This window comes from Temnothorax longispinosus, chromosome 3, assembly GCF_030848805.1.
Source record: "Temnothorax longispinosus isolate EJ_2023e chromosome 3, Tlon_JGU_v1, whole genome shotgun sequence".
Taxonomy (NCBI): Eukaryota; Metazoa; Arthropoda; class Insecta; order Hymenoptera; family Formicidae; genus Temnothorax; species Temnothorax longispinosus.
In genome coordinates this window covers 15,047,701-15,060,374 of record NC_092360.1, presented here as the reverse complement: position 1 = coordinate 15,060,374, position 12,674 = coordinate 15,047,701, and the positions used below count along the sequence as shown (strand labels likewise).

General features: G+C 35.7%; 2 protein-coding genes across 5 annotated transcripts in view; one reads left to right on the top strand and one right to left on the bottom strand.

The window, feature by feature from the left end:
- The window catches only part of LOC139809384 (fizzy-related protein homolog), a 13,002-nt gene extending 1,596 nt beyond the window's left edge, over window positions 1–11,406 (top strand). Inside the window, exons 2-3 of the mRNA XM_071772242.1 lie at window positions 1,572–1,799; window positions 11,160–11,406. Of these exons, the coding sequence (XP_071628343.1) occupies window positions 1,572–1,799; window positions 11,160–11,406 (475 nt within the window). The remainder of the gene's footprint in view (window positions 1–1,571; window positions 1,800–11,159) is intronic.
- Slo2 (slowpoke 2) overlaps window positions 1–12,674 on the bottom strand; it is a 310,825-nt gene that overhangs the window by 241,287 nt on the left and 56,864 nt on the right. The window lies entirely within an intron of this gene.

Sequence of the window (12,674 nt, the reverse complement as noted above, 5' to 3'; positions counted from 1 at the left end):
ATAGTAGGGGAGCCTAATGGGGGATTTGGTGATTTACTCGAGCGCGACAGATTAACATATAGGGGGATACCTTGCACCCCTGTTGAGTACCTCCACTATATATAAGCCCTTAATATAGGATCGCGCGTCTAGGGCAGCCGATCAGAATAGTAAAAAAAAATCGATCGTTAGAAATACTCGAGCGCGTCAGATTAAGGTAAGGTGGGTTAATAACATGCAGACAAGTGTGCATTTCAATAATCTGACGATTTGAGCGTGACGTAAGGGAGTGGGGAGAGTCACAAACTTGCAAAAAAAAAACGTCACCTTGACATTCTCGAGCGCGGTCGAAATTTTTTTTTATTTTGAAGGAAATAATTTAAGAATAACGGGAAAAATATAATCTGCCGATTTCCACAAGCCGAAGTAGCACAAATCGTCAGAAAAGTTTAGTGCGTGCAGCTGCAGTGAAGCAGAAGATGTGGAAAGAAGCTACGATTATAAAAAAAAAATTAATTTTTTTCACATAAAAAATATCTATCACACTTCAAATTCGCCTTTTCTTATTCAGAAATTCTTTTTCTAGCATTCTTTAAGTCCTTTAAAGTCCTTCTGTACCATTTAAAAATTACCAAATTGCGGCGACGAAATTAAGTATTCCTATTTAATTAATAATTATTTCAAATTTTTTTTCTCATTTGCACTACTTTTAGCTTTAATTTGCGTTTTGGTTCATTAAGCTTCGTCAATTTGTTCGTGAGTTATGATTTTTTAAGTAAAAAACGAGTCGTAACGTGTGTTTGTCAAATATAATTGTTGTAAAAAAATATTTAAATAAATGATTTCCAAATGTTCTTTACATTGATTTTTAGTCGAAGGTACAAAGATATTATAATAATTTTTGGGGAATTTTTCAAAGCTATTAACATTATAAAAACACGTGAAACTCGAAAGTGCATGGTTGGAGGATTATTGGGGCGAAAAAAAAACGTTGGAGTGAATAGGGTTATAATTGAAAGAAATAGATTTTTTTATTTGCATTCTATTTTCCATGCATTTTACTTGTCACACTTAGTAATTTAAAAAAAAATTTTTTTTTTCAATTTGTCAGATTAAAGAAAATCCCTCCAAATAATCGTCAGATTATGGGTCAGCGCGACTAGGACATCAAGCTGAATCACCTGTATAATAATCTGACGCGCTCGAGTATTTCAAAATGGCGATTTTTTTTGCATTATCAAGAAGCCGCCATGAGCTTGCGTCATGTCCGAATCGTCAGTCTTTTGAATGGGAGCTTCTTTCGGGTTCACTTAACATCCCCTCCGAATATCTGACGCGCTCGAATAAATTTCTTTTTCCCGTTTTTAACCGTTCCGTACAGCCACCCTCACCATGCAAACCGGCAGATTAACATACCTCCAATATCAGAGACACGTGGGGCATATACACTATCAATATCTGACGCGCTCGAATATTTTCATGTGAACTATTTTTTTTTACATTTTTGAAAACCTGTAGACGCTTCCCCCACCGGGAAAGGGTATTATATAACCTTTTTTTCTTTCTACCATCTAATCTTCAAAATCCAATAGGTTCCTACGACGCTCGAGTAAATCGCCATTTAGCCCTCTGGGCTCCCCTACTATAAAGGAAGACTTGGTAAAAACGCTTCTAGCTAGGAAGAAACAGTGGTGTGTATGCCCTCTGAAGAATATAAGGCCGGTCGGTGAGCCGATGGGCGTCTATGCGCCAAGGAAGTCGGGGGGCGAATGTGCACCACTGCCGATGGCGTCCCTGCGCCTTGGAGTCGACGAGCGACTGTGAGTCATTGCCGAGGGTGTCCGTGCGCCTTAGATTAGGCGAGCGTCCGAGCACTACTGCCGGCGGCGTCTGGCGCCCGAGGAAATCTGCATCGTTCTTAAGGTCGCGCAGGATTTCCGGTTGTAGCAGGTTGGCCTGCCAGAGCCGAGGGCATTGAGGCAGGCAACCACTTGAGTGATAGATACTCTTCTTGTTAACAGCAAAAGATACATACCAAGAGCTGTAGAGAGATGTCGCCGACGTTAATGGGCATAGGCCACTGTAACGGAGAAGGCGAGACAGAAGAAAAAAATCGGTTATGCCCTCTCTTTGCCACGGGATGTGGGTCGACAAGAGGACATACCTGGTACGTCGCCGACGTTAATGGGCACTGGCCACTGCAACGGAAAAGGCAAAGCAGAAGGGAACAGTCGGTTATGTCCTCTCTTTGCCACGGAATGTGGGTCGACAAGAGGACATACCTGGTATAACGCCCCGGCCGCTTATGCGACCGTCTGTCCTTCAGTGCTTGCTAATTTCTCGAAGGCAGGTGTTGCCTGGAGACCAAAATTAAAACCTCGTATACGGGCGAAGCGCCCCGTTGCGGGCGACCTAACCTCTTGGGCAGGGTCTTGGAGGTTATGCGTCAGTCCGGTAGGCGATAAGTCTACAAGTATGCTCAGGAATCTGAGAACAGCTGTTCCTGGAAAAAGAGCCTCGAGCGGGTGAGTCCCTCGATGTCTGCTTGCTGTCCGCAAAATGACTGCACGATGTATCCCTTACGTCGCAAGAAATCTCGGGATCGTCTCACGGGAGAATAGGCTTGCAAAACGGTGCTTACGATAAATTATGTCTCCTCTCGAGTGTTTCGAGGGAGAGCTACCCTTTCGATCCTTATGTTCGGCATCCAAAACGATGAAAATCCTGAAGATAGGAAAAGTGCGTGTTGACTGGACAAACGAACAGAACACAATAAAGAACGGGCGCGCGCGGCGCCCAGAGGCGCGGGCCGCGCGGAGGGCGCTGAAAAGGCGCAGGCGCGCGCTTGCTTTTTGCATTTTAGGGCAATGCTTTAAACGCTGTTGTCTAGGCGCATGCAGGAGCACGACTACATAATTATTCCATCCGGACGAGACAATATGGCATAATCACATAATTGCAAGCAAATTTATTTTTTACTTGGGAAAAGGGGTTGTAGTTTCAAATATCAAGTGAATCATATTTTATCTAATAAAATCTGATCGTTCCCTATTGAAATAGGTTACATGATAGTTATTTCATATAAAAATTTCCAATATTTACTTTTCTTTAGTGATGGAAAAAAATTGTTCAAAAATAGACTTTTGTAATATTGACTTCCTATTTTAATTTATATTATTATTTTAAGACACAAAATTTTAGATTTTTTGTAACTTCATAAAGAGTTATTATAAGAAAATTAGGTTTTTTATTAGATAACTACTTTCGTAAATTTTCGCAAGAAAATTAGAACAATGGCTATTTTGTACTGTACATATTTAACAATTCATTGGATTAATGTAAAAGTTTAATAATTATCTGTTTAGATTAGATAAAATCTTCTATATAAAGTAACAGATTAATGCTCTCTGTATCAAAGAGTTAAAATATTCCACGTTCGTGGAATATTTCCAAGAAACGAGTAATATCTCTGCGATATCATATAATTGACTTTCCTCGTTGTCACTTTTTGAAAGGAAATAGTGAAATAGCTAGACACGACGAAAATTAACCACGAAGCCAGGTATGTAAAAATAGTGGCTATCTGTTTTCTGCTATATTTTCGGTAGGGAACATTTAATACCGTGGGCCATTTTGATTGGTTAGATTACAACAAAAAAGAAGCATCGAGAGAGAGAGAGAGAGAGAGAGAGAGAGAGAGATATTTTAGAATACAAAAGATGAGAGTAATACTCCGCAGAAATATATTTTATATCCTAATGAAGGTTCGTAAATAAATAATCGGAGGACACAAAGAGGAAGAAGAAGAATGGCAAAAAGCTAATCCTCCGAATTCAGTGTCTGTGAAGTTGGCATATCATTTTCCAGCAGATCAAAAATAAAAGGCAGTTCTTGTCGCATGCAGTCGAGTTCTATAGTTCCTGATAAAACAGTTCGAAAAATGATCTGCTAACTAGCAGATCATAGTCAAAAATAAAAGGTTTTGTCTGTTGATTTTTCCTGATACTTTTAATAATATTCTGTCGATTTTGCAAAAAAAGTCCATTGAAAAAATTATCTGCTAATTTTCCAAAATCTCGGAGTTCCGGTTTATTTAAAATATTTTTCGAATAGTTCTGAGCATACTGAAGCATTTTCTAAAAAGTTCTCGACATTAGCAATGTTGTACGATTGTTTAAAAAATTAATACCGCCCAAAAACCGAGTACTTAGAGAGAATAGTGTGATATGCTGTACGAAATGTCGCAGTTCCGGTTTATCTAAAATATTTCTCGAATAGTTCTGAACATACTAAAGCATTTTCCAAAGAGTTCCCGACCCTGGCAATGTCGTATGATTGTTTAAAAAATTAACACCGCTCGAAACCGAGTATTTAGAGAGAATAGGGTGATATGCTGTACGAAATGTCGCAGTTCCGGTTTATCTAAAATATTTCTCGAATAGTTCTGAACATACTAAAGCATTTTCCAAAGAGTTCCCGACCCTGGCAATGTCGTATGATTGTTTAAAAAATTAATACCGCTCGAAAACCGAGTATTTAGAGAGAATAGGGTAATATGCTGTACAAAATGTCGCAGTTCCGGTTTATCTAAAATATTTCTCGAATAGTTCTGAACATACTGAAGCATTTTCCAAAGAGTTCCCGACCCTGGCAATGTCGTATGATTGTTTAAAAAATTAATACCGTTCGAAAACCGAATATTTAGAGAAAATAGGGTGATATGCTGTACGAAATATCGCAGTTCCGGTTTATCTAAAATATTTCTCGAATAGTTCTGAACATACTAAAGCATTTTCCAAAGAGTTCCCGACCTTGGCAATGTCGTATGATTGTTTAAAAATTAATACCGTTCGAAAACCGAATATTTAGAGAAAATAGGGTGATATGCTGTACGAAATATCGCAGTTCCGGTTTATCTAAAATATTTCTCGAATAGTTCTGAACATACTAAAGCATTTTCCAAAGAGTTCCCGACCCTGGCAATGTCGTATGATTGTTTAAAAAATTAATACCGCTCGAAAACCGAGTATTTAGAGAGAATAGGGTAATATGCTGTACAAAATGTCGCAGTTCCGGTTTATCTAAAATATTTCTCGAATAGTTCTGAACATACTGAAGCATTTTCCAAAGAGTTCCCGACCCTGGCAATGTCGTATGATTGTTTAAAAAATGAATACCGCTTGAAAACCGAGTATTTAGAGAGAATAGGGTGATATGCTGTACGAAATGTCGCAGTTCCGGTTTATCTAAAATATTTCCCGAATAATTCTGAACATACTAAAGCATTTTCTAAAAAGTTCCCGACATTAGCAATGTTGTACGATTGTTTAAAAAATTAATACCGCCCAAAAACCGAGTACTTAGAGAGAATAGTGTGATATGCTGTACAAAATGTCGCAGTTCCGGTTTATCTAAAATATTTTTCGAATAGTTCTGAACATACTAAAGCATTTTCTAAAAAGTTCCCGACCCTGGCAATGATTGTTTTCAAGCGGTATTAGTTTTTTAAACAATCATACGACATTGCCAGGGTCGGGAACTCTTTGGAAAATGCTTTAGTATGTTCAGAACTATTCGAGAAATATTTTAGATAAACCGGAACTGCGACATTTCGTACAGCATATCACCCTATTCTCTCTAAATACTCGGTTTTCGAGCGGTATTAATTTTTTAAACAATCATACGACATTGCCAGGGTCGGGAACTCTTTGGAAAATGCTTTAGTATGTTCAGAACTATTCGAGAAATATTTTAGATAAACCGGAACTGCGACATTTCGTACAGCATATCACCCTATTCTCTCTAAATACTCGGTTTTCGAGCGGTATTAATTTTTTAAACAATCATACGACATTGCCAGGGTTGGGAACTCTTTATAAAATGCTTTAGTATGTTCAGAACTATTCGAAAAATATTTTAGATAAACCGGAACTGCGACATTTCGTACAGCATATTACCCTATTCTCTCTAAATACTCGGTTTTCGAGCGGTATTAATTTTTTAAACAATCATACGACATTGCCAGGGTCGGGAACTCTTTATAAAATGCTTTGGTATGTTTAGAACTATTCGAGAAATATTTTAGATAAACCGGAACTGCGACATTTCGTACAGCATATCACCCTATTCTCTCTAAATACTCGGTTTTTGAGCGGTATTAATTTTTTAAACAATCATACGACATTGCCAGGGTCGGGAACTCTTTGGAAAATGCTTTAGTATGTTCAGAACTATTCGAGAAATATTTTAGATAAACCGGAACTGCGACATTTTGTACAGCATATCACCCTATTCTCTCTAAATACTCGGTTTTCGAGCGGTATTAATTTTTTAAACAATCATACGACATTGCCAGGGTCGGGAACTCTTTGGAAAATGCTTTAGTATTTTTTTGGCAAAATCAACAGAACTATTTAGGTATTAAACTAGTATCAGGAATATCGTAGAACTCGACTGTGCATGCGACAAGAACTCTTTTTTATTTTTGATTTGCTAGAAAATGATCTGCTACGGGAAGTTAGCAGATCATTTTTTCGATCGACTGTTTTTTGGGTAAAATCACCAGAACTATTACTAAAAAGTATCAGGAACTATAGAACTCGACTGCATGCGACAAGAACTGCCTTTTATTTTTGATCTGCTGGAAAATGATATGCCAACTTCACAGACACCGAATTCATTTTTGGAAAAAAGAACTGTGATGTCGATAGATGTATATGTTTATGTATATGTATATGTATATGTATATGTATATGTTCAGAACTATTCGAGAAATATTTTAGATAAACCGGAACTGCGACATTTCGTACAGCATATCACACTATTCTCTCTAAGTACTCGGTTTTTGGGCGGTATTAATTTTTTAAACAATCGTACAACATTGCTAATGTCGAGAACTTTTTAGAAAATGCTTCAATATGCTCAGAACTATTCGAAAAATATTTTAAATAAACCGGAACTCCGAGATTTTGGAAAATTAGCAGATAATTTTTTCAATGGACTTTTTTTGGCAAAATCAACAGAACTATTATTAAAAAGTATCAGGAACTATAGAACTCGACTGCATGCGACAAGAACTCTTTTTTATTTTTGATTTGCTAGAAAATGATCTGCTACGGGAAGTTAGCAGATCATTTTTTCGATCGACTGTTTTTTGGGTAAAATCACCAGAACTATTACTAAAAAGTATCAGGAACTATAGAACTCGACTGTATGCGACAAAAACTGCCTTTTATTTTTGATCTGCTGGAAAATGATATGCCAACTTCACAGACACCCGAATTCATTTTTGGAAAAAAGAACTGTGATGTCGATAGATGTATATGTTTATGTATATGTATATGTATATGTATATGTATATGTATATGTATATGTATATGTATATATGTATATGTATATGTATATGTATATGTATATGTATATGTATATGTATATGTATATGTATATGTATATGTATATGTATATGTATATGTATATGTATATGTATATGTATATGTATATGTATATGCATATGTATATGTATATGTATATGTAGGTCCGGAAGTATGTTCCGGGACTTTCATTTTTTACATCGGTATATTCCAGGACATTTGGCAGTTTCCAGGACTGTCCTGGAAAAAATTCATGTCCTACGGCACGTTTTGGGACAGCTTTTTGAATCTGATTACATATACATATATGCGTTATATTCCAGGACTGTACATTTCAAAAAACGTAAACAGTCCTGGAACATACCTCTAGACCTACATATATATGTATATGTATATGTATATGTATATGTATATGTATATGTATATGTATATGTATATGTATATGTATATGTATATGTATATGTATATGTATATGTATATGTATATGTATATGTATATGTATATGTATATGTATATGTATATCTATGATGTATATGTATGTATATGGAGCATTCTACGCCAATTCGCAAGAGGTCAAACCTCGACCTTTTTATTTTTGATAGCGGCCTGTTTTTTAGCAGGTCTTTACGAGTACTATACTCATATAAGAGCGTTTCTATAATAAATGTAGCGTTTTCGAAATAGAGCCTGCGCAAAATTAGGACTGTAAGATTTTCAATAATTTTTTTCGCCTATTAGACAACGTCTAAGAAAAAAATTTATTGAACATAAAATACGTTATTTTGATCATATTTTTTAGAAAAATTACTCAAAATTTTATAATAATATTTTTAAACAAATAGAGTTAAAAAACACAAAAAAAGAATATCTTAAAAACCTTATTTTCTATTTTTTTGAAATTTATAAGGAATATTCTATAGAGAGTATTAGAAAAATTTTAAGACCGGTTCAAAGTTGCGCAGAAAATTAGGGAATTTTTTTATAGATTTTTTTGTAAGGCGCAGACCATGGCTTTGTAAAGAATTTGCGCGCGGCCTCGAGCAGATTCGAACTTCAACACAGTATAACCAGAAAGTCAACTTGATTAATTATTCTGCTTTGCGCCGATCGATACTGCGCATCGACATGTTGGGTAACCGTCATTTTGGTTTCCGGAAAAAATCTTTTCATCAAAAAATTTCTCCCGGAAAAAATTTCTCCAAAAAAATATTTCCATCTGAAAATCCAAAAGTATTTTTGGTTTTAACTACACACACACACACGTATGGTCCACTCACGCAACAAATGGGTTGGGTTAAGGGTTAGTTTTTTTTTTTTTTGTAAAACCTCTGCAGGGGGGGTGAAACTCACTGCAACCACGGACTTTTCCATACAACACTTTACATTTATCTCTGCTATAAAACTTTTAATCATTTTTTTTTTACTTGGTTCCACTACCGTTAAGCTATTATAGACACATTAGTGTAGAATAAACCTCGCTTCGCCTTGCAAACCTATTTTTTTAGGGGGGATAAAACCTACTACCTTCACGCATACACTTTCCACGCAAAGCGAGGTGCCACATGGGTTTACGACTTTCCACGCGTGGAAAGCCCATGCATGTACTTTGCAAGGCATACTATGTGTTTAGTTTAACGGTAGTGAAGCCCCACAAATGATGTCACACAATTTAAAATACAGTATTACTGAATTTTTGGATGGGGAGATTTTTTTCGGGGGAATTTTTCCAGGGAGATTTTATCCCGTTAGGGATCGAATTTCTAGAAATCCCTTCTTAGTACATTTTTACGTCATGGAAAAAATATACTCCCCGAATTTCATGTTTCTAGGTTTAGGGGTTTGGGCGGGCATTGATGAGCAGTCAGAATATTAGTTTATATATATAAATATTATATACTATATACATATACATATATAAGTATGTATATGTATATGTATAGAATGTATATGTAATAGAAGCTTTTGCGCAATATTAATAGATTTTTAAGATCAAAATTCTGCTTTTTAATTTAAACTTTGCTTGATAATTACAAAAAAGTGTGTCGCATATTTTAACTTTATTATAAAGATTGTGTATTTTCTCTTTGCGTATTTTCTCAGTAAACTGAAATTTTTAGAAAACTGAAAATTGCACAACCGTACAGAGGTTTACGAATATAGTGAAGCATAAACCTGATTCTGTCCATTGTTTACCTAATACGCTCGACAGAAAAATAATACCTGCTTTTCTTTCCGCCTTGTGCTATGTCGATAATTAGGCACCCACCATTGTGCTAAGTAATCTTCAGCAGTCTAAAGTGGAAATCGCGTTAGGCTCGTAAATGGTGCTTTATCACCGTATATAGTACGGGAATGAGGCCGAATTAGATTCGACCATTCGATTCGCTATTCAAAAATCGAACAGGATTCCCGCACGACTTTTCACTACCACCTATAATTACACCGCCTAACGCCAGTCTACTAATTTCACGGTGGTGCGATTGCAAGGGACAGAGAATATCCGATTAATTGCGAAGCTTTTAATCCAATCCTGCCTCTGCCGTGAGAAAAGCATCCCGGTGTCAACGACGACGACGGCGGCGACGGCGTGCTTGAATGCTTGAAACCCTGGATCAAATTAAAGTCCAAGGTATCGTCGTGTGACGACAACAACTGCCTTTAATAAAGCGATATTGCACGTAACGGATGAGCAAAAGGTATCTATCAATTTCTTCGTTCTTGTATTTCAAAGTCTATATCTACACTTGTATTTTCATATTAAGCTTTTTCCGTAAATAGATGGGAATTCTAGAAAGAGGTAATAACACTTATTATTACAGAATGTTTGGTCTTTTCGAAGTGTGCCGTTATTTTCATTACATTGCGATTGTTGTAGAGCAACACAATGCAAATACGACATTTGTCATAAATCTTTGAGATGACGAAGTGAAATAAGGAAATAATATAATTACGGAACGCAGGGCTCTTTGTAATAGAAAATTTCTCTTTAATGTGACGAATTCATAAAAAAAATCCTTACTAAAAAGTTTTAGCAGTTATTTATACCAAGTCTGAAACAAAATATTGAAATACAAACGTAAGGAAATACATTTATTAACAATAAGTAACGCAGGAAGCGATCTCGTAATTAAATTCACAGATCAAGTAACATTTCTTAAGTAATCTTAGATAAATCAGCATGGCAGAAATGAATTTTATTTTCTTGCTCTGACAGATCTGTTTACGTTACAGCGGAGGAATGAGTTTATTTAATTCTACCTCTCGAACAAATTCCAACAGCAATCGAAATGCTAAAGGCATTCGATTGATTTCTCCAATGTTCCGAAGGCGGAAGCAAAAATTACGCTTAACGAGTTCAAAGAAATTATGCATAACAAGTTTAAATAAAATAAAAAATACCGAAAACGTTTTTAGATATTCCAGAACTTCTTATGTAAGAGTTTAATATGATATTTTATTTGAAATTAATTTGATGTGTCATTATTACATTTATTGTAATATTTTTTTATTTATTAATAAACTTTATGTTGCTCAAACTTTAATTTTGTTACATTATTATAATCTAAAAATGTTCACAAAGAAATAAATAAATCATAATTATATAATACGTCGTATGTCTTTTAAATTTTCATTTGTTACGTATATGAGCATTTAAATGCATTTTAAATATACAATTATTATATTAATGTATTAAATTAATTAATTTAAAATCTAGTAGAGATGTTTAATATTTTATGCTAATCGAATGAATTAGTATAAAGCTTAATGCTATACATCCTTAAGATAAAATTGCTGTTATGTTTCGCATAGATGTATTATACGAAATACATCTGAAATACATCATTTAGAAATACATTGGAAATACGTGTCCAATAAAGACGCTCATTGCAATCTCGCCGAAAATGTAGGTCACGTTAAGATTCAAATCAACGGGTGTACACCTAATCCGGCAATAATGGACCTTCGAACTATGAAAGCTGCTACTCAATATGAGGTCGGAATTAAGAGAAGACTCAATTATAGCGATGATGTAATGATGTTCGAACACAACTCATGAATTGTCATCCGAAGTCGCTTAATTACATGCTTTTATGCAGAAGGTATAATTTATGGATCCCAAGCAGATCTAATCCGACAAGTTTCCTAAACGATGTTTTCCGAATAAGAAAATGTTAATAAGCGTAATTTGATGGAATAGGTCAACGTATTAATGGTTGTCAAAGCATATACTCTACATATAATTTATATGTAGATTATATAATTTTTATATAATCTTCATGTAAATCGTCTAGATTTATATACAAGAGATATAATTAAAATTAAGATCTGTACAAAAATCAAGAATAAAGAATAACATACCTAGAAATATACAATAAAAAAATATAAATAATTTATGAATAGATATATAAATATATGTAGAGGAAAGTCCCCTATTATGAGATAGGCTCCTAATATGCGACAGCGAGTTTTCTGTTAAACTAATAGGCCCTATCTGTTGGTTCCACCATGAACTTATTGCCTTTGAGGTAAAACCTATTTAGTGGAAAATTTATTGTTTGATCGTGCGTGTAGTCGTTGCAGAGAAAGAAATTGTGAAATTGGATGTTGTCAAGTGCCATGGATATGAGTCTTTAAACCTTGTTTATTATATAATTAATAAATATTTGGCAATAAGTTCTGCATGCAGCGATAGAGTAAGGTCGTATTAATAGGAAAATACGGGATATGTTGAGTTGCTCAATTGTAGAGATTAGATTTGGTGATCGCGAAACCGCAAGGCGTGGTGCTCGTAACATGAGATACTCAGGGTACTCTTGGGTTGCTGGAGTATGAAAGTTATTGTATAGTAATAAAAGAAGAAAAAATACTATATTAACGTTGTTTAGATAGTTGTAAGATAGAGCGAGATAAAAGAAGTTAGCAACAGCGCTCGGGTAGCGACATAGGCCAGGGGAGCGCGGCGAGGAAAGTTAGGCCGATCGTGTTTTGTTGATTCCGGTCCGTGCTTGCGGCAAAGAAAGCGCGCGAGGAAGATCGTCGCAATATTCGGTAGCGAAAGCATCGTTTCGGGAATCGCTGAATTTCTCGGTCCGCATAATCTTGTATTCCCGGTGTATAAGGGATATATTTCGGAACGGTTGTGCGCGAACGTTACACCGTGCGTACATGCGTTATATACAGAAGATAAGAAAAGGACGAATTACATTCCCGAGGAGATAAAGCTAAGGAAGCAGTAAGACGTATTCACAGCTAAGGACGAGACGACGTTTTCCTTTGCGAGGATTGCGAGGCTACATCCCAGATTGTCTGCCCGGCGAATTAGCT